This window comes from Bufo gargarizans, chromosome 1, assembly GCF_014858855.1.
Source record: "Bufo gargarizans isolate SCDJY-AF-19 chromosome 1, ASM1485885v1, whole genome shotgun sequence".
In the NCBI taxonomy this organism is placed as follows: Eukaryota; Metazoa; Chordata; class Amphibia; order Anura; family Bufonidae; genus Bufo; species Bufo gargarizans.
Window position 1 is genome coordinate 212,439,198 of NC_058080.1, and position 22,400 is coordinate 212,461,597.

Genomic DNA, 22,400 nt, shown 5'->3' on the forward strand with positions numbered 1-22,400 from the left:
CCAGCATGTCTGAGCCGGTGTGCATGGCTATGCTGGAGATAAGGTATATTAGCAGTGAACATTTGGTTGACAGCTGTTGTTTGTGTATAGTCGGCTTAAATGCAGCCTAAGTCCATTATTTCGGCTTCTGAAAGCAACTATCATATTTTCATCATACACTCACCTAAAGAATTATTAGGAACACCATACTAATACGGTGTTGGACCCCCTTTTGCCTTCAGAACTGCCTTAATTCTACGTGGCATTGATTCAACAAGGTGCTGATAGCATTCTTTAGAAATGTTGGCCCATATTCATAGGATAGCATCTTGCAGTTGATGGAGATTTGAGGGATGCACATCCAGGGCACGAAGCTCCCGTTCCACCACATCCCAAAGATGCTCTATTGGGTTGAGATCTGGTGACTGTGGGGGCCATTTTAGTACAGTGAACTCATTGTCATGTTCAAGAAACCAATTTGAAATGATTCGAGCTTTGTGACATGGTGCATTATCCTGCTGGGAGTAGCCATCAGAGGATGGGTACATGGTGGTCATGAAGGGATGGACATGGTCAGAAACAATGCTCAGGTAGCCGTGGCAATTAAATGATGGCCAATTGGCACTAAGGGGCCTAAAGTGTGCCTAGAAAACATCCCCCACACCATTACACCACTACCACCACCAGCCTGCACAATGGTAACAAGGCATGATGGATACATGTTCTCATTCTGTTTACGTCAAATTCGGACTCTACCATTTGAATGTCTCAACAGAAATCGAGACTCATCAGACCAGGCAACATTTTTCCAGTCTTCAACAGTCCAATTTTGGTGAGCTCGTGCAAATTGTAGCCTCTTTTTCCTATTTATAGTGGAGATGAGTGGTACCCTGTGGGGTCTTCTGCTGTTGTAGCCCATCCGCCTCAAGGTTGTGCATGTTGTGGCCTCACAAATGCTTTGCTGCATACCTCGGTTGTAACGAGTGGTTATTTCAGTCAACGTTGCTCTTCTATCAGCTTGAATCAGTCGGCCCATTCTCCTCTGACCTCTAGCATCAACAAGGCATTTTCGCCCACAGGACTGCCACATACTGGATGTTTTTCCCTTTTCACACCATTCTTTGTAAACCCTAGAAATGGTTGTGTGTGAAAATCCCAGTAACTGAGCAGATTGTGAAATACTCAGACCGGCCCGTCTGGCACCAACAACCATGCCACGCTCAAAATTGCTTAAATCACCTTTCTTTCCCATTCTGACATTCAGTTTGGAGTTCAGGAGATTGTCTTGACCAGGACCACAACCCTACATGCATTGAAGAAACTGCCATGTGATTGGTTGACTAGATAATCGCATTAATGAGAAATAGAACATGTGTTCCTAATAATTCTTTAGGTGAGTGTATATTGTGCATATTATACATTTTGAGTACGAGAACTTTAAACAGTATAGAACTGAATACTGAGCAAGTTACTGTATATTAAGTAGGTTCCCCAATAGTTAAAAAAGATAATTTCAGATCTAATCATATTGGTTAGGTGTGAAATCCTGTGCTGCTGCATGACATCACATCTAGTGGTCTGTGCCCTACCTCCATACATGTACAGTGTCGGTGCAATGACTTTTACAATGACTGGTGTGCTGTGCTATAAAATCAGTGTAATACAGATGTGATATGATCAGCTCCTGTAGGTGTACTACCCATTGTATATCATGTACAGAACGTACCGCAGAGATGTATGATGATTTATAAGGCTGTATATGCCGAACACCAGTGAGTCAGTGGAATCTGCTGTGAAGTACTGGTATGAGGAAGTAACAGGTGTTGTCAATAACAATATGATGTATCTTAAGATATTGTGGTTGTGACTTTCCCAAATAAGAAATACCTGGAGCCATCTCACAATGATGTCACTGCATGTGTGGTGCGGCATCAGTGATCAGCGTTACATAACATCATATAATACATGGAAGTAATGCTGCATGAACTGCTGCCAGCAGACACACACATCATTTCCTTTGAGCTGTTTCCTCAAATTTATATTGTTGGCACTAACCATGATGGCTAGTCATACAGCAGTTGTGCCTAAAAGAGTCAATAAATCCAAATATAAAAAAAATACCATCATTGGTACTTATTAAAAAAAAATCCACAATATAATTTCAAAAACCACTGAAGGCCAATCTAATAGACTATGTTATTTTCTAGTGTATGGTCTAAAGGTCAGGGCATAACACAGGATCCAATCCTTAGTATTCTTCTTGGTGGCTCTGTGTCAGGCACTGCCCTGCACCAGGCATAGCACACTGGCCCACATTTGTCTAATTTGTAGACAGTCTGAAAATGTACAAAATTTATCCTAGTTTCTGATGCCGGATGATAAATCGGGTACATCTTTAGACTGTCAGTCTAGTCCAGACTATTCGTAGGCTTCGCTTACACCACAAAATGTGTCCACTTGTCCTGAAATTCTCCCACTGCAACAAAATTCCTTCTCCCTGAGCCAAAAATGTGTTCCAATTCGCCCAATGATGTCTCCCTGAGCCAAAAATCAGTCCCAATCCTCCAAAGTTCTGTCTCCAAGCCAAAAATGTGTCCTATTGTGCCAAAATTCTGCCTCAGAGCCAAAAAAATCTGTCCCAATGTGACAAAATATTTTCTCCAAGCCAAAAATCTGTCCCAATGCACCAACATGTTGTCTTCATGCCAGAATTCTCTCCAGTGCCCCAGAATTCCAGCCACCAAAAACTTAGACTAACTGTAAATCTAATCTGTGCAACTTTTCTGCTGCAGAATAGTGGATTTCAGTTTCATAAATATATCTAAAAGGTAGACAAAAGCAGTGTCCATATTCATTTTTACAACCAGGAGATGTTGAGTGATTCTTTTTGACGCATTGAATAATTTACTAATCCTGTCAAATTTGTAGACAAAGAAAACTTAGACAGACACTCTGAAGATGCATCACATTTGTCAGTGGGTGATCCTGGATGATATATATGGTGCATCTTAAGACTGTCTAGTGTAGCTTATACTGGTATTTCTTTGCTTAATTTATACCGAAAATGTGTCTATGTCCTGATATTCAAAAATCTGTCCCAATGCATCTATCTATCTATCTATCTATCTACCCAATATCTATCTATCCATCTATCTATCTATATCTGATGTCTTTATAATATCCATCTATCTTTATCTGATATATTTCTATTATCTATCTATCTATCTATCTATCTATCTATCTATCTATCTATCTATCTATCATCTATCGTATCATATCTCTGCAGTACTCCAGAGGGTACTACTATTGTGTCCTTAATTGTTGCGTTTTATATGTTTTATATTCAATGATATGTAATATTATGTATTTCTTGTACTGTGTCATTTTATCCAGCCAGGAAGATAATGGTAGTTGTTGGCAGGAACAGGGTTAACCACCCTGTTCCTCTTCTCTTGGTAGGAACGGGCTGGTCTGACTTCCTGCCAGAATGGGGAATTCTAGAGGGGTGCTAGGAGGAGATAGGACGAGTGAGGACTTGTTCTGATAGTGGGGGAGTTGGGAAGTGGATTGTAGAGCAACCTCTTCCATGAGCTGTATCTTTTTCCCTGCAAGGGAAGTTCAGGAACCAAATACCCTTCTCCTGCCAGAATAACAGCTAAGTACAGCCTCAAATGAAAACTTCAGATTTACAGCAGAGTGATCAGCGAGATACAGCTTTACAGACACTGCTGCAAGGTGAGGGACAACAGCTCAGACACCATCACCTACCCAACAACCACTAGGCCAGCATCATCTACGTAAGAGAAGAATTGCAGCCATCCAACCAGCCACCATACCCCCTCAGCTGTTGCCAGCAAAGACTTGCACTTCAAGCCTGCCACGGTATGTATTTCAAGTTCTACGCTGCACTTAGTAAAAGGGACTCTGTTACATTTAACTCTGGCCTCATTCTTCAGTACTATAATTCCACTGCATTGAACCCCAGGAAGCAATGGCCTGAGGTGGGACACCGTGACACTACCACAACAACACTATATCAGGGCCACTACCACTCCTGTCCTCTGATCTGGCTCCTCACAGAGGCTTGCTGTATATCTGTCTTTCCACAATAAACCTTATATAGGTATTCATGCCAGTGAAGGGACACATTACTGGAATTATGTGATACAAAAGTCTGAATAAAGACATATGTGCCGAATAATGTGACATGGAGTATGTCAGGCCAATCAGGTTTAGTCAGCTGACGAAATGCAGCATGGGATGACCTCTCTTACATTGAGTCATTCTGTGTTTCGCAATGTTCCCAGATGCTTTATTATTGTACACAGAGTACTGTTAGGTTTCAAGCATAACATTCAACTTTCTCAGTCTGCAGCCACCTGTGGAGGCAGGAGATAAGTAAAATATTATCCAGAAAATGAATCATTTGCTCACCACGTGTAATGTAGCTTTGTAATAGCTTGTGCTTATGATCCGGCTTCTGTATTCACAAAAAAATTAGCTTCATGACGAATTGCTTCGCCACAAAGCACATTTTTTTGTAAGTAGCAGGTGCAATGACAGGGAGCTGCAATAGCGCCGCTCCTGTCATTGTACCCCTCAGATGCCGCTTTCAAACATGATTGCGGCATCTGAGTGTACAAACAGTGTGAAAGTAACATAAAAAAAATATTATCAAACTTACCGCGTCCATTTGCTCGCGACGGGCCGGCCATCTTGCTTGAAGATCTCGACTGAAATCACGTGCTGTGCGCGATTACATCATCAGGCCGGTGTGATGACGTCATAAGTCACCACGCCGGCCTGATGATGTAATCTCGTGCCACACGGGATTTCGGCTGAGATCTTCAAGCAAGATGGAGGCTGTCAGCCCTTTGCATGCAAATGGAGGCAGTAAGTTTGAATTTAAGGATTAATTGATTCACTGAAACGAAGCACGAGGAAATTCGGCTTCTAGGCGAATCGAATAATTCCTGAAATTCGGATTGAATTTGTGGGATTCGATATGCTCATCTCTAGTATTCAGCCCACACTGTACTGTGACCATGTAGTACGTATAGACATTGAATGCAAGTTCTATCATACACCCTCTGCTTAAATGGTTGGTACAGAACTACAGGACACTATGAGTAATTACAGAAAACCGTTATCAGCAGTTGTAGTTTGTATCAATGCAACGCTTGACATGTTATCACGAGGGTGTCACGACCTATCACTGACCCTGTGCCTGGGGTCAGAAGGTCACAGGGGGTGGCTACGCGCTCGGTTTCTCCATGACCTAATGGTGAGAATAGATACCGATCCAGGTTTTCCTGCCTAGGTTTGCGATCTTTTTTGTCCCATTTAGGAATCTGTAGCTTTTCCTTTCAGCTGTTCTCTGTTAGCCACTCCCAGCTACTATATATTCTCCCTTTCTGCTTCCCTTGTTTCCAGATATAGACCTTCCTTACAGATCTTCTATTCTGACCTCAGGTGGACAACTGTTGCTGTGGAGCTGTTGGATCTCCGGTTTTCTCCTGTTGTTGTTGTCTCCCTTCGGGGACTGTTTGTGGTGTTTGTGTTGTTTGTCCTTTCCCTATTGTTACCTTAGGTGTCATTGGTGAGGACTAGTGCTCCCAATGCCCTATTCACTACCTAGGGCTTATTTCAGGGTAAGCCAGGGAAGAGGTATGTGATTGGCGTACGGGTTAGCAACCTATCTAGGGACGTCAGGGTAGCCAGGTGCCAGTGCCAGGCGATCTAGGGGTCACCACTCCTCCCTCTCCCTAGTGGAAGGGTACTCCTCTTTCCTCCCCTCTGTGCCGCACATCTGTTACCTGCCATCTCAGACGTGATACATGTTCTGGCATGTGACAGTACATTATGTGACTGACAGAGATAATAGGCAAATAACCTATAACACTTGCTAATTATAAGATCATATTGGCCACAGTGGCCCCCGCGTATCCAGGTGAAAGGCAAAAGCGTTTGCTTTCGTCACACCAAAGTAGAGAAGAATGTTTAGATGTCAGATGTACTTACTTGACGAAAAGGGTTACATAAATAACACTTCTATAACTTACCATAGATATCTGGAAGTTCAGTATCCCAGACCTGGTAGTATCTGCAATAATGTTGTATATTATGTATAATGTTGTGTGTTATCATATATATCTGCTGTGTACACTAGCACATGTGGTATGTTTGGCAATGGTTGGCAAGAGTAGGGCTAACATCCCTGTTCCTCTGTTCTTGGTGGGAGTGGGCTAGTGAGATTTCCTGCCAAGAGAGGAAGTTCAAGTCCAGATTGAGCGGAGATAGGAAGCACATGCCAGAGCTCCTACTCCAAGGGACCATAACCAGTTCTCCTGTGAGACTTTCAGTCCAGGAAGAGTATCAGAACTGAGAACACTGCTTCCAAAAATCTTCAGTGTGCCTAGACAGCAGAGTAATTAGCAAAACCACAGCTTCACAGACCCTGCTGCAGGTGAGGGACTATGGCTCAGACACCCATCACCTAGACCTCTTTAAGCCAGTAAACACCAAGCCTGTTTCACAGTGTAAACACCTATACTTGTAAGTGCCTGCTAGTGCCATTTAATTGCCATCTAACCAGCCACCACACCTCATCTCCTGCTGACCAAAACTGCTAATTGTTTACAGAGGGCTTGTGTGAGGATAAATCCATAGCATTTACAGTAGTAGCAAAGTGGATCAGACTTTAAAATGTTTTATTCACAGACTGTGGAAAATTTCCACAGCAAAATGTGCACATAACTTGAGATGCTGTGCAGGTTTAAAATCTGTGGGGATTTTTACAGCGGACTGCACGCTTTGCAATGTATAGGGTGAAATCTTAAGCAAACTCTCAGCATTTCCACAAAGAATGGCACAACAAATTTGCACCATTTGGGATTTTGCTGCTGCAGAATTCTGGCAGGTTTTTGACTGTGGGACGAATTAGCTGGTCAGGCTACTTCAGATCTGAATGTGCTGATCTGTCCGAGCATGGACAACTCTAGCATCTGTCTAGGTATGCAGATAGCTAAGAATTTTTTTGTTGCATTTTTCTAGTAAAATAATTCATGTTATTTTAAAATGACTAAATTTCACACTGATTAATGCCTCATGCACATAGATTTATTACTGCCCTATACAACCAGGGTTTTGTCGTGATGCAAGTCATATTAGTCCATGGAGCCTTGCTGTATTTCATATAGAGGTGTATGAAGGTTTTTCTCCCATCACATGTATGGTCCATCACTTCAATGGGACAACTGCTGCAGTATATTGTTCTGTCCCCTACACAATGGAGGTAGCTGTGTAGTATGGTGCCGTAGCTACTCTGGAAGGTAAATGCTTGTTGTCGAACCCCTGCCGATTAGATCCTGAAGATAGGGCATCGCTATTAAAATGCCAGAAAACCCATTTAATCTATCTGTCTGTCTCTTGATCAAATTCTTCTTATTTATTATTAAAGCTCCATTCATTCAATGGCGCTGTACATATAATAAGGGGTGTACATACATAAAACAAGTACAATAAGCATGAGCAAGACAAGTTACAAACTGGTACAGAAGGAGAGCGGCTTTCGAGGGCTTACAATCTACAAGTCAATATATCTGTCGATCTGGCAATCTGTATATGAATTGGTATATTGTATAGGATTTTGATTGAAATGTGCAAAACAGGGGTTTCCCATCCTCCACTTACTTCCACAGCGAAGTCTAAAACTGTTGCCACCTCCTGGTTATATTATAAGTCTAATTTACCTTTTCCAATTTCTCAAGAATATCTTACATTTTCATTATTCTTCTATATATGTGAAGCTAGCAAAACGAAAAAGCGTTAAAAGGGTTAAACAATGATGGTGTACACCCTCTACAGGCTTTACTGAGACTTGTAAAGCAGCAAGGTAGGTGAGGTGAAGTCATGTGCGTCTCTTTTCAGACAGTGACTAATACATCTTACTGCAGGAAGTCAATGACGTAATGTCAAGCTATGAACGCGGACGGATACACTGTCAGAGTCGATCTCATACCTCCATGTATCATAAAAGGGAATGTTTCAGGCACTGTGTACTATACACAGCATAGCATGAATGACTGTCTGTGATATAACCTGCCTTCAGGAAACAACAGCTATTCCCATCACAATGTCACTTCTATTATTACTAGTATTGAAAAAGGGACCTTTCAGCTGAGCTGTACAGAAAATGGTCTCCAAATTCGGTCCTCCTTTTATGCAGTCCCTCAATCAGACAGCCATTATTCTTCAATACTGGAGACCAATATCTTTCCTGGTAAACACTTGACCCAATGTGACAAATGCCACTTCCGACTCCCAGAATGCGGGTCTCTTATATAGTGTGATTCTTCAACTCCTCGCTACACCATATTTAACATGTCTGTTGTCCGAGAAGAGGCTAAGTGTGCAAAAAAGTTGTTTCCACTCTTTTATTGTAAGAAGTTTTTAGGCGCATAAAAATACAGTGTCCATTTATACAAAACTGACTGAAACCGGTTCACCCTGACCCAAAGCTCTAACTGCTACTTAAGGTGACCACTGAATGGAATGCATTCAATATTTTGCTTCCTCTTTTATGTTTATATATACTATATACCATATACACGGTAGACAATATACTGTAGATATCCCACAGAGATGTAAAATCAAGGGAAATTTAACATAGGACACAATTATGTATACAATGTGCAACAAAGAACTGCACAAAAGCGGGAAAGGAACCTGCTGAGAAGGGAATTTATCGTTTTCATAGTAGTTACATTCAGCATTTGGAATATAACATAAAAGTGGGGAAGGAAATGGGTATGCTGCTAATTCCTACCACCATCTGCTTGGTATAAAATTGTAACGAGGGGCCGGCGACGCGTGCTTCCTTCGCAGTGCCGCCGGCGCCCTGCGCAAGGAGAGGGTCAAGAACGCAGCCTGCGTCCCTGTCTCCATGGCAGCAGGTGAGCAGCAGAGGAGCTGAGCGCCGATAATGATGATCGGTGCTCAGCTGTGTTGGGCTGTGTACTGTGAGTCACGTGATGCTGGCCACGTCATGTGACTCACCAGCCAGGGCTATTTAAACAGGCAGCCTGTGATTGGCCTTATGTCATTCACCAGCATATCGTCTCTTAGTGTTTGTTGTGTTTTTACCTTGGCTCCGTATTTTGACCTGGCTCTTGCTACCTCCTGCATTTGACGTGACCTCTTTGGCTTTGACCCCGGCGTGAATTTGACTTGATCTTGCTTTTCCCTTTTGTAATGTTGTTCCTCCTGGCTCCTGACCTCTGCTCGTATTGACTTTGATATTTGATTAACCCCTCAGTGCCTGCCTGTCACTTTGTTTGTTGTTTTCTCCTTTATTGTATTCTTACCTTTAAGGCCCTGCACGTACTCAGATTAGGGACCGCCGTCAAGTTGTACTCCATCGCCTAAGGCGGACCGTGCAAGTAGGCAGGGACAGAGATGAGGGTGGAGCTCAGGGCGGCACACACTCCTCCCGTACGTGACAAAAATGTACTGTATAAATGTTGGTTGGTGTAGGCCAGGCATCCTCAAACTGCAGCCCTCCAGCTGTTGTAAAACTACAACTCCCACAATGCCCTGCTGTAGACTGATAGCTGTATGCTGTTCGGCCATGCTGGGAGTTGTAGTTTTGCAACAGCTGGAGGGCCGCAGTTTGAGGATGCCTGGTGTAGGCAGTCGTATCTTTACTGCAGACTTCATTCCCTACTATAGCTGGACACCTCTGTGCCCCAAAATGTTAGTTTTACAACTACAGTACTTGAGGGAAAGGGAACCTTAGTATAATTTTTTTTTTAAACTAACTAGTCTATACCTTGGGAAGCAGACAATAGGCATACCAAACCTGGTAAACTGAAGTTCTACAGAGCCATCAAACCTATAAATTAAATACTTCTTGAAGCCTTAAAGATCCCCTTTTTTGTTTCCTTGGTGAGTCACAGTGTTGAGGTGGCATTTCCTAGTAAAACTTCAATTGCTGTTCTAATTGCCAAAGATCCCATGTGAACTACTTATTTCTCAGAAGCACAGACCAAGAAACTTCCAGCGGGCAATTGTTACCCTGGTGTCTAGGAAACTACTATATTATAATGGTGTTTCCTTTGTTTCTTAGGACATTTAGTATTAGGCCACTTAATTGCTTCCCTTCTCTAGAAATCTGTTGATAGCTGTTCAACTCTCAAAACCTAGTAGAATATTTGTCCATCAGAAGTGCAAAGGTGTTCATTCATTGCTCGGAGAACTTCATGTACAGGAACTATCAGTACAAGAAGTGACTTTGATGCCCATAGCAGTCATCTTGTGGCTTTTATTTTTACAGACCAGTTTTGAAGACGACAGTATTGAAATCATTCGTTTTACTATAAGGATATATTTATATCTCCATCAAAGTCAATAAGGAACTCAAGAGCATAGCACCAAGACAGACTAATCTCCAGGCTATGAGCCAAAGAAGCATAACCCTTTGACAAACATAACAGCTTATTATTTATAGTAATTGGAGGAGGTCCCTTGTACGTGTGCATATTCATATTGTGAATTGTGATCAAAATAGGGTTCAGTTTATATTGCCTTTGACTTACTCCTGGTCACAGTATGAAGGCTGAGCTTTCAGTTGAGTCGATATTCAGGTGTCGTGACATTTATCTATTGTATGGTCTTCTCATGGCTGCTGGCCGTGTACATAGTGATTTGATGCTCTCAGCATTAGTTAATGCTAGGAGCATCAGTTGCTAATGCACCTGACCAGTGGCCGTTCTCCTGAATTCAACTATATCACTGTCCTCAGGATGATAATACAGTTTCATACTGTGGCATGGATGGCAGTATCTTGTGCTGCACTGTGATATTTGCTTTTGCAGAGGCAATATCTTTGGTGCACCGTGGTAGTTGGTTCTGCTGGGGTGGTATGTTGTGCTCCATTATGGTATTTCTGGCACCACCTACTTCTGTTGTCCCTGCCTATTTGTGTTGCCCTGTCTTCTGTCAATTTGGACCTGCTTAGGTCATGGGGCTACTTTTAGTTTTTTATTCCAGTGCCACTATAGGGTCCCAGTCCGTCCCTGTTGATCTCCCACTATGCATAAGGCTTAGCCTGATGTTAAACCATCTGCACCATTGAGACTGCATAGATAGAGACAGTCTTCTGTATATAGACATCTGTTCTCTATGGATGGGCCAGCAGGGAAAACTACAGCCCTTAAGGCTATCATCAAAGCTCTTCCACTGCTAATGAGTGTGATTTGCCTTAAATTACTGTATAGCATTATAATAAGCATGTTCTACTTATTCAGTGATGTATTATTCAGTGTAATATTCTTTTGGGATACTTACATTTGTCTGTTGCCCCATTTCATAAGGAAAGTTTTCAAATGTATACTTGTCAGATCTTCTCTGTCTCATCTTAAAAAGTCTTGCTCCTCGGTTGTTGTGAAGAGAGAGTTCTTCCAGCATTATTTCTCTGGGCACATTTATTTTTTTTCCAAGGTTCAGGTCACTTGACTCTGTAAAAGCAAAACCACACCATTATTACTGCTATACAAAAATTTTAGGATCCCATAGCGAAGAAGTAAAATTGCATCCAGTCTAGATAATGGTCTGGGAGGAGCAGCTGCAGAAGTACCACAAGCCTTCTGCACTGTATCCTTGACCCTGGGTTCACACCTGAGCGTTTCTGAGACGCGCGTTTTACGCGCGTATTTGTCGCGCATTTTTATGCGCGTTTTTTGCAATAGTAAACGCGCGTTTGTGTGATTGACTGCAGTGTTGTCCAATGAGTCTATGGCCAAAACGCGCGACAAACGCCCAAAAAAAAGCTCAAGAACTTGTTTATGCGTCGGGCGTTTTACAGCGCGTTCAAACGCGCTGTAAAACGCTCAAGTGTGAACCAGGGCCATAGGGAAGCATTGGCTTTCACGTGTTGAGCGTTTTACAGCGCGTTTGAACGCGCTGTAAAACGCTCAGGTGTGAACTAACGCTGGGTTCACACCTAGGCGTTTCTCAAACGCGCGTTTCTATGCGTGTTTTTGTCACGCGTTTTATGCACGTTTTTTTTAATAGTGAACGCGCGTTTGACGCGCGTTTGGGTGATTGACAGCAGTGTTGTCCAAAGAGTCTATGGCCCAAACGCGCGTCAAACGCGCCAAAAAAAGCTCCTGTACTCGTTTGAGCGTCGGGCGTTTTACAGCGCGATCGTACGCGCTGTAAAACGCCCAGGTGTGAACCCTTCCCATAGGGAATCATTGGTTCTTGCCTGTTGTGCGTTTTACAGCGCGTGGGAACGCGCTGTAAAACGATCAGGTGTGAACCCAGCGTTAGGGTTAGGGGTCCATGCCACTTAGCTCACACAGCATGGCCTCGGCTGGATACCATTGTCTTGGCTAGCTAATGTTGGGTTCACACTTTGTTTCTGCTATTCACTGAGGATGAAAGCATAGTAGACTACACTACTGTGTCCTGCAAAAAACAGACGAAAACCAACAGAAAGCATGTTAAATGGAGTTAAAACGTTAATCTTTTGGACTCTGAAACTGGCAGACTTGTTACATGTGTGCTTGGCAGTAGAAGACATCTGCGTTGGTTACATGTTCATATGTACCTGCATTGCTGAGAAAAAGGATGTTTTAATATATGCATATTAGCCTATAGGAGCAACAGGGGCGTTGCCGTTGCACCTAGAGGCTCAGCTCTCTCTACAACTGCCGCACCCTCTGCACTTTGCTTGACCGCACCAGGTGTGATGATGAGATTTTCACACCTGGCCCTGAACATGAGACTAAGGGCTCTTTCACACGACAGTTGTGTGCATCCGTGTCCGTTGACTTTTAATGGGTCCGTTGAAAACTCGGAAAATGCACCGTTTGTCATCCGCGTCCGTGATCCGTGTTTCATGTCCATCCCAAAAATATGACCTGTCCTATTTTTTTGACGGACAACGGTTCGCGGACCCATTCAAGTCAATGGGTCCGTGAAAAAACACGGAGGCACACAAGATTGTCATCCACGTCCGTGATCCGTGTCCGTTTTTTTCCTATCATTTTCAAGGCAAACTTGATTTAGATTTTTTTTTCACTTTTCTGGTCCGGTGATCCTCCAAAAATCAAGGAAGACACACGGAAGAAAAAATGGACACGGATCACGGAACAACGGAACCCCGTTTTGCGGACCGTGAAAAAATACTGTTGTGTGCATGAGACCTAACACAGATGTCTTCAGCTTCCAAGTGCACATGTAACAGGTCAGCCAGTGTTATAGGGACAAATCTGCTGACAGATGCCCTTTAAAGGGAATCTGTCACCTATTTTGAGCCTATAATACTGTTAACATAGCAATGTGCAATAAAGTACCTTCATTCCAGCATGTGTCCTCTTTCTTTTATTCAACTTTTCATTCAGATGAAAAAGCGATTTTTCTGATATGCTAATTAAGTCTCAAGGTGCCCAGAGGGGCGTTATTACTCTGCTCTAGTGCCCAGTAATGCCCCCCTGCAGTGCCAAGCCCGCCTTTCTTCCAAGCCTAGCACGCCGCCTAAGAAATAAATGTACTCCCACATCCTTGAGGAACGGCGCCGCCTCCTCCACTACGTCATTTAATTTATTCACTGCACCATCCTTGTTTTCTCCTCTCTTGGCCTCCAAAATCCCGCGCAGGCGCAGTATCGCTGAGTGCCTGCACCTGTACGATACTCCTACTCTCAGAGGCAACAGCGCTCTGATTATGTCACTGGGCTTGGCGCATGCCCAGTGACACTATTGAAGCTGTTGCTCTCTGGAGCAGGAGTATCGTACAGGCGCAGGCAGTCAGCGATACTGCGCCTGCACAGGATTCCCCTCTGGGCACCTTGAGACTTAATTAGCATATCAGAAAAATCGCTTTTTCATCTGAATGAAAAGTTTTATAAAAGAAAGAGGACACATGCTGGAAGGAAGGTACTTTATTGCATATTGCTATGTTAACAGTATTATAGGCTCAAAATAGGTGACAGATTCCCTTTAAAGTCAATGGATCCGCAAACCAATTTGACTAAATACTGTCTTCAGGTATTTAAACGTACCCCTTGCCAGTATGCAGGAATGAAGTATGAACCCAGCCTAAGAGCAGAACTTAGGTGTGTATGGGATTTCATCCTATGAATGTAACTGACAGATATCTTGAAAACGGTGAGAAAGTGAAGCAAGGAATATTAAGCAGTTTTAGAACTGTAAGTAAGCATTATTGAAAAAATATACTGATCTGGACCAGGACTATTCTGGCCTTGTGGACCATTGAAATTTTTATCATCTTTTAATTTTTGAGCGGCTGCATGCCATAACTTTTTTATTTTTCCTTTGTTGTACCAGTAGGAGGCCTTGTTTTTAGTTGCATAAGTTGTATTTCTTTTAATTATATCGTTTTGATACATATTTTAGTACATAACTCTGCGGCAATGGAAAAACAGGAATTTCCCCATTGTTTTGTGCATTTTACATATTGCGTATTACATAAATAACATGGGTAAAGTAAAAAAGCAATTCTGCCATTTTTTTTTTTTACGGTGTCCACTATGAGGTAAAAGTTATGGGGCTCATTTACTAAAGATTAGTGCTTCATACACCAGTCTTAAGCCTCCTGCACACGACCATATCCATTTTTGCAGTCCGCAAATCATGTATCTGCAGAACACAGATACTGGCCATGTGCATTTTATATTTTGCGGATCAGTACATCCTGCTGTCTTTTATGAATGCCTATTTTTGTTCGCAACTCAGACAAGAATAAGACATGTTCTATATTTTATTTTGTGGAACCGCGGAATGGAAATACAGATGCAAATACAGTGTGCTGTCCACATTTTTTCGTCCCTATTGAAATGAATGGGTCAGCATCCAATCTGCAAATCGGACCAAAACTACGGTCGCATGAATGCACCCTTAGTTAAATGTCCACTGGAGCAATATGTGAAAAATCTATTATAAGGTGCATGCATCTTAATAAATGTGTTGTATCTTGTGCTGTCCATGCACCAGGAGCTGGTATATATTTCAGTTACAATTCATTACTTTTCTAGTGTTGGCCACAGTGTCCTTGCCCCTTCTGCTTTAAAAAAAAAAGTGGCAAGTGCAATGAGAAACATAAGAAGCCACAAAAATGATTTACTAAATAAAGCAACTTTTTATGGACAAACCTGTTAATCGTTTGCCTTTCTATTTTTTTTCTATTTTTTTTTTACAAACTTTAACTTTAGGCTGCCCCAACTGCCATAGCAATCATCAGCACCATGTGATTGTGTTGTGAATGCCAGTGGGTACAGAGCTAACCACCTCTATCTAACCACCTCGATTATGTAGGTTAATGCATCAACATTAACTCCGATCCCAGCTATTGACGTGGATATCAGTTATGCCCATATGCACCAAGGGGTTGATTAAAGTTAATGTCTACCTTTGTATATTGTTTAAAGGGATTGACCAAGGTAATAAAAATTTTATTAATGCCCCCCGAATGCTGTAAAATTAAAAACAAAAATAACACACTCTTACTCCTGCTGAGGACAGTGATTGGTTGTGTGCCGTACACCCGGAAGGGGGAGCTCATTGTATATGAATTAATACAGTCCCCAATTGAACTCCTGGTGAATTGTTTAAAGGGGATTTCTTAGAGTTTTATACTGATGGTAGGTCTGACACCCCGGACCCTAGCCGATCAGCTGTTTGAGAAGACAGTGGCGCTCGCAGTAGCCTTCTCTCTGCCGACCAAACACAGTGCCATACATTGTAGAGCGGCTGTGCTTGGTAACACAGCACAGCCCCATTCACTTTAATGATGCTGAGCTGCGCCTAGGCCATATGACCGATTAATGTGATGTCACATGGCCTAGGGAAAGCTGAGAGAAGGCTGCAGCGCTTCTGTGTGCACCAGCATCTTCTAAAAACAGCTGATCGGTGGGGGTCCCAGGTGTCGGAACCCCACCGATCCAAGTGTCGGACCCTCACTGATCAGACCCCCACCGGGAATGTAAAACTCACAGAAAACACCTTTAAATCTTTATATGAATAGCAGCAATGGGAGTTTAGTGCCCAGCCCCACCTTACAACAGACCCCTTAGCAGTGGTGTTTTTTCCCTCTATGGCAGCTCTTCATACCAGCCATAAAGTAGTTAAATTGTACATCAGGAATTTTACAGTGGGCACTTAATTTGGTTTTCATTTAAAACTGCAACGAAAACCTGGGAATGAAGGGAAAAACACAAAGAAAACAAAGTGACTATAATTGCACTGATTAACTTCATAATTGTGGCGAAACCAACCTCGCCACTGGGTTTTGGAGAGGACTGTTTAAAAGCCTCTTGCCTCAGGATTATGGCCCATAGTAACTTTTAAACCCCTGAACCTATTCCAGGGAATTTTGGATAGGTTTGTCCCCCAAGTTATACTGTTTAAATTGATGTAAGTTATATGTATGGCCAATGTAACCTCACAAAGTTGTAACAACTTATAATAAGTGTAACTTGTCAGCTTGGGAGGAATATGCTAGGTGTGGTTCTATTGTCCCATTGTCCCATTGTGTGTTTACATGCTGATGTCTGCCCTGTTGTCTCCACATGTGTATTGGCGATCTCCCCTTTGTCCTGAGAGATAATTGGATTGTCTTCGGTCGTCTCCCAGGCAGAGAGGAGGAAACCATGATGCATTGTGGGGATATGTTGTATCTGTTCTGTGTCGCAGTCTCCCTTCTGGTCCTCTAGGGGGCGGGAACGATTGGTTGCTGTATTTACATTGTGTGTGTTGTGAATTACTGATTGGTTGGATTTCAAAACCCTGTGGGCAGTACTATGTTTGGTTTTTATCAATAAAAGAGGCTGTACTTGAAGTACAGTCAGAGCACTGTTTGACCCTCAACACGGAGCCTTGTCTCGTTATTGGGGGGATTCCCTGTATGCTGTTAGAGACTGATTGCCAGGAGTGTAAGCTGACTGTACGCTTTTCCTGTTCGTCTGACTGACAGCTATTTGCGAGGTTCCAGTTTGGAGTGCTATTTTGTATCCAGTTCGGGAGGTTGGTGTTCTGCAGTAGCTGTGCCTGTCTCTCGGAAAGGGGCATATCGCCTGAACGGATCTTAACCCCTTGTCTGCTGAAACGTTCCGTTACAATAATATACCATATAAAATGTATAATATGTGATATAATACAGGGCTCTGTAAACATATATTATCAAATATATCAGTACTGAATTTTGAACCAATTTGGACTTTGGTACATGCTAAAGTTGTTTTTTCTTTATTTCATACAGCTCCCTGCTCTCCGACAATTAAAAAAAAAATATATTGGAAAACCTATTTTAAAAAGTTATGAGGCGCAATGGCAAAACTGATCAGAATATGATATAGTGTAGTACAAGTAAGTGACAAATGTACGCTATCAGGCTGTAATAATAGCACATTGTGTTTGTAGTTTGTCTTGACACAAGTCAAGGAACTGCCTGGCAGAATCAAACGTGTACTCAAGGTCAGAAGAACAAAGGCCCACACATGGCATCGCTACCGGGACCTTTAGTAGATGCCAGACATGTGGTCAGGGTAATATCGTCATCATGTCGAGATCACACACATTTTCACTGGCATGGCGCCCGTCAAAGCAGTCAACATACTTGTTTTTTTATTTCATTGTGGTTCATTATTTCAAATTAGAAGATTATTTCACGGGCATGTAGGACTGGAACGGTCTGGCCTGTGGTCTGAAATAATATTTATTTCCGTGTAACCACCTACTCTCAGTCTAGCAAAATATACTGTTTGAAGAGTGCAGACTTCCTTCTGATCAAATGTCTGACCAAGCCTAACAGGCCAACACAAACAAAAACAACGTATGAATCCGCTTAATAAATGAAGCCGCTTTTATTAGAAATGTTGGCAGTAACAGGTAATGATCTGGAAAAGAACAGTTTTAACTGCTTCAGGACCAGTTATTGTTTGTTAGGACCACACAAAATTTAGGGGAGGATATATCAAACTGGTATGAAGTAGAACTAGCTTAGTTGCCCATAGCAACCAATCAGATTCCTCCTTTCATTTCCCAAAGGAGCTGTAAAAAATCTAAGGTGGAATCTGATTGGTTGCTATGGGCAACTAAGCCAGTTCTGCTTTACACATTTATCACATTATACACTGGTCATTTCAATGGTTACAACCACCCTGCAATCCATCAGTGGTGGTCGTGCTTGCGCACTTAAGAAAAAAGGGCCAACCTCTCTGGTGTCTGGGACTGTGGGGGCGCATATAGGCTAGTTCTTTTTCCTGGATTGTTTTTGGTCTCTGGAACTTACCATAGGACCGTTGTGATGTCACACTCCACGCTCCGGAATCCCACACCAACTGGCTCCTTCGCACGCACGCCAGCTACCGGCCGGGGTGGCGCTCGCGCTTTTGAGGTTGAGCAAGAAGTACTGCGATTTACCCTGCAACATCTATGGATTAAACATTCGCCATACAACACACCAGCATCGAGCTATCACCTCACCGGAACAGGTACTTTTCTAATAGCTTTGCTGTATAACCCCCTTCCCCCCTTTTATTCCAGCGCTGGCACCGCCACTTATTTTATACATTTTGCATGTTTTATTGGATCGGGGAAGCCGACATCCATTTAGGTACCTAGCAGTGGCTCTGTTTACTAATTGTTTATAGAGTTAACTACCTATTGACTTGCAATAGTATGCAAGTATGGCCACCGCTGATGGACTGCAGGATTGTCTTAACCATGGAAATAATGAGATGAAAAAATTAATCCAGCCAGCAAAGGGGGCAATATGGGTAATAATAACAAAACATTAGTAAGTGGCTTCTATTAACTTTCTCTACATAGTAAATTCTATTTGCTGAAGTGAGACAACCCCTTTAACTACCACTGATCATTTCTCTTTCAGTTTCTTTTTCGCTACCACAACAAGCAGTACATCTTTGCCATTCTCCAGGAAATCTGTTGTCTAACTTGAAGCTTCTACTGGAGGCCAAAACATCATCTCCTGTGGTGGATCACACAGTCCACTGTAGTGCAAACATGATGGAGGTCACTAAAGTGTGAGGATTTTAGGGGGTCATTTACTATTCTGAAATACGCCCAAATAAGGCGTATTTCAGGTGCAGATGGTGGCGCAACGGTTAAATGCACTGCTATCTGCGACTTCGCCGCACTCACACATAAAATTGTGGGTGTGGCGTGGGCAGGAAGGGGACAGGCTGGTAGGCCCATCTCGTTCATCATTTTCTACTCGTAGAAAATGGTCTAAATGTTAGACAGCAAGGAAGCTGTCTTACATTTAAAACTGGTGCTGGATGCGTCTAAAATGACGGTCTTAATAAATGTGGCCCTTAGTTTCTGATCATTTGGATTCCATTTTGTTTCTGACCTGAGAAGCTCCATGTTGTTTTGAGAAGCTCCAGGTTGTTTTGAGAATCCAGAGTTATACTTTATCTGCTCAGAGTTGTTCAGAGAATTTCGATCTGGAAAGCTGTAACCGTTTGGGGTTCAGAGTAAGCCAGAAGCTCATCCTAAGGGGGTATGCCTCATGTAGGGACCTAATCAGTGTTTTTACGATGAAAGGGCTTCCCAGCTGATGTGTCGCTGCCAGATGATGTTAACTCAGTCTAAAGTAACTTCATTCTGGATGTAGTCCGGACTCAGTTGAAGTGTTGATGTAATTGTGTATTATATTCTTTATACTTTGTATATAGATAAGTGCAAAAGAAGAACATTATATCGCTACATGTATATACTACTTATGATATTAAAATCATATCATTAACCTTCCTTTGAAGTGTAGCCATAGTTTCAGTTAAGAATCTCTCTTTAAAGAGTGTCCAAGCCTGAAGTCTTGCTCTTACGAACAAAACTGCACCTTATGTAACATCTCTTGGGAGCAGAGTGGATGCACCACCATCATGTGAAGAAGCAGCACATAGAATCTAGTTCCATGGGTCACACTTGTTTTTCTTTCCAGGGATCCAGGTGGACTTTGGTTCTGTACACTTGAGGGAACTGTATCTGGCTCCTATGACTAATTGGATGTTTTAATGATATCTATCTTCCTTACTGATGGATTTGTTTTTTTTAGGACTTAAAGGGTCCTACAGTGGGTTCATATTCACATGTATTCAATATATTTAAATTCACCAGTTGATTACCAAAAGCTGTACCTTAGTTCCACAAAGGAATAGCCTGGATGTTAAAAGTTATCCTTTTTTTTCCTGTAATGTATTTTACGCTGATACTGGGCTTCTCATCAATTTTTTTAAAATTTAACTTGGGAGGTATTTAGTTGCTCTTTTGACATGTGTGTGGCACTGCTTTTGTGACGGTCTGCACACTGACAGTTGACTTAATGAGACCAGAAGGTTTGACTTGTTTTTATAATTTTGCTATATACTGTATTTGCTATACTGCCAGTGTCTCCCTACTGCCGGCAGGTACTCGCCCATCCAGTAACACCTGCATGGAGCTGGTCTGTGGTCCCACTGACCCCTCTATCCTAATGGTGGGCATGGCTGCCAGAGCGCTTGCTCCTCTGTCTGTTGAGCCTCTTCTCCTCTGCTATCTCTAGGGTGTGCAAGGGAGCTCTCTCTGGCTTTTAAAAGACCAAAGTGCTGAGCCCAATCTGTCCCTAGCCATTGGCTGCTGTCTCTGGGTGTTATAAGACACTTTCCCCTATGAGAATTTGCCTGAGCAATAGGTTCTTTAGCTTGCTAGTCCCTGCAAAGGTGTGCTGTTATTCAGTTTTGATTTCCTGTGTGGGACCTCTGCCTGTTACTGGATTTGACCCACTGCTGCCTGACCTTAATTCTGCCTCACTCCTGTATTGATCCACTGCTGCCTGCCCTAACATTTGGACCTTGTCACGGCTGAGGATGGGGAAAACCCTCAGCCGTGCGATGCTGGAAGATGGTCCCTGCTTGACCAGGACAACAGGATTAGGGAGCAGGTCACCTCCTATCGCGTCCCTAACCTGACCCTAACTCCTAGCTGCATGGGCCGACCTTTCAGGTAGGAGGACCCATGCTCAGGAACCTCGGAGCCCTAACTCACCCTCCGACCGGTCCCTGGACTAGGAGTCAGGGTAAGACAACCTGTTCCTTCTGGATACGGAGGAACAGGAGTCTCACTGGCCAAGCTGCAAGGAAGGGAGAACAAATACAACCTATGGCAATGGCAGGTACTTGCCACAAACATAACTCTCACCTGCCACAGACACAAAGCCTGGAACCCATGTGGAAGTACTGCTATCCACAAACACAAGGACTCAGCACACAACACACATCACACGGGAACCCAGGACCATAGGTGCAATAAACAAGCAAAAAACCAAACACATCTTCTAGACACCAAACAACATTATATTTGCTATGACCAGAACGATGGCCCCCCACTGGCAGTTGGTAAGTAACCAGGAGGATGTCTCCAGCCAGCATGGCTGAAGCACCCTCTCTGGCTACTGCCTACAACTGAGGCTTTATAGGGCCAAGAGGCCACACCCAACAGTCAGACACACCCCGTGACTCACACACACAGAAAGGGAGTTAACCCTTCCAAAACCACAGAAGAGAAAACACAACTTAAAGGGGAAGTGTCCAAACAACGAACACACTGTGACTGTTGCCGCAGGCAACGACATGGGTGGCAACCGTGTCCTGGGAGTCAGCCCGAAGGCCGGGACACTGCCACCACATGTACACACAACGACCAAACGTTGCCACAAGCAACCACAGTGAGGGGAAGATGTAAGTGCACACCACACATAACACAGAGTGCACACAAACATACCAAAGTGCATACAAACGCGCACACAACTCCAAGGGAACCGCACACATAGCTGTTGTCCGCGGCAACCGCACTTGAGGCCAACAACATTATGCCTCCAGCTGCGGTTGACACAACAACCCAAAACCGCGGGCAACTGTATGCGGCTCCCAAGGAGTCACGGCCATAAACATGGTCGTGACAGACCTTTAACCAAATTAAATCTACTCTGCCTGCCCTGACCTTGGTTTGTCCACTGAGTATGATTTTGCCTTACCCCTTGGTGCCATCCACCAATGTCTCTTGTTCTGCCTGGGTAAGCTGTAACTGAACAGAGACTACTTCAAGATATAGTTGGCTGGTGGTTCCCCTGGAGCGGAATGAATATCTACAAACCTGCTTTATCATTATGGGGTTTTGTGCATAAATTGATGGTATTTTATTTGAAATAAGGCTCTCTAGTAAATGTATTGTAATGTAAATTACAGGGGTCAGAATACTTTCTGAATATACATTATATGGCCTATGTGTGACTTACAGCAAAGAAAAGGTACATTTAACCCCTTTGTCCCAGATGTGCTGTCTTCAAAACTCTATATCAGTCACTTGTTTTGTTTGCTGACATGGCTGTCATATTTCCAT

General features: G+C 43.0%; 1 protein-coding gene across 1 annotated transcript in view; it reads right to left on the bottom strand.

Annotated features, from left to right (window-relative positions):
* MYOZ2 (myozenin 2) overlaps positions 1 to 22,400 on the bottom strand; it is a 114,537-nt gene that overhangs the window by 21,009 nt on the left and 71,128 nt on the right. The window contains exon 3 of the mRNA XM_044301198.1: positions 11,326 to 11,495. Coding sequence (XP_044157133.1) covers positions 11,326 to 11,495 — 170 coding nt within the window. The remainder of the gene's footprint in view (positions 1 to 11,325; positions 11,496 to 22,400) is intronic.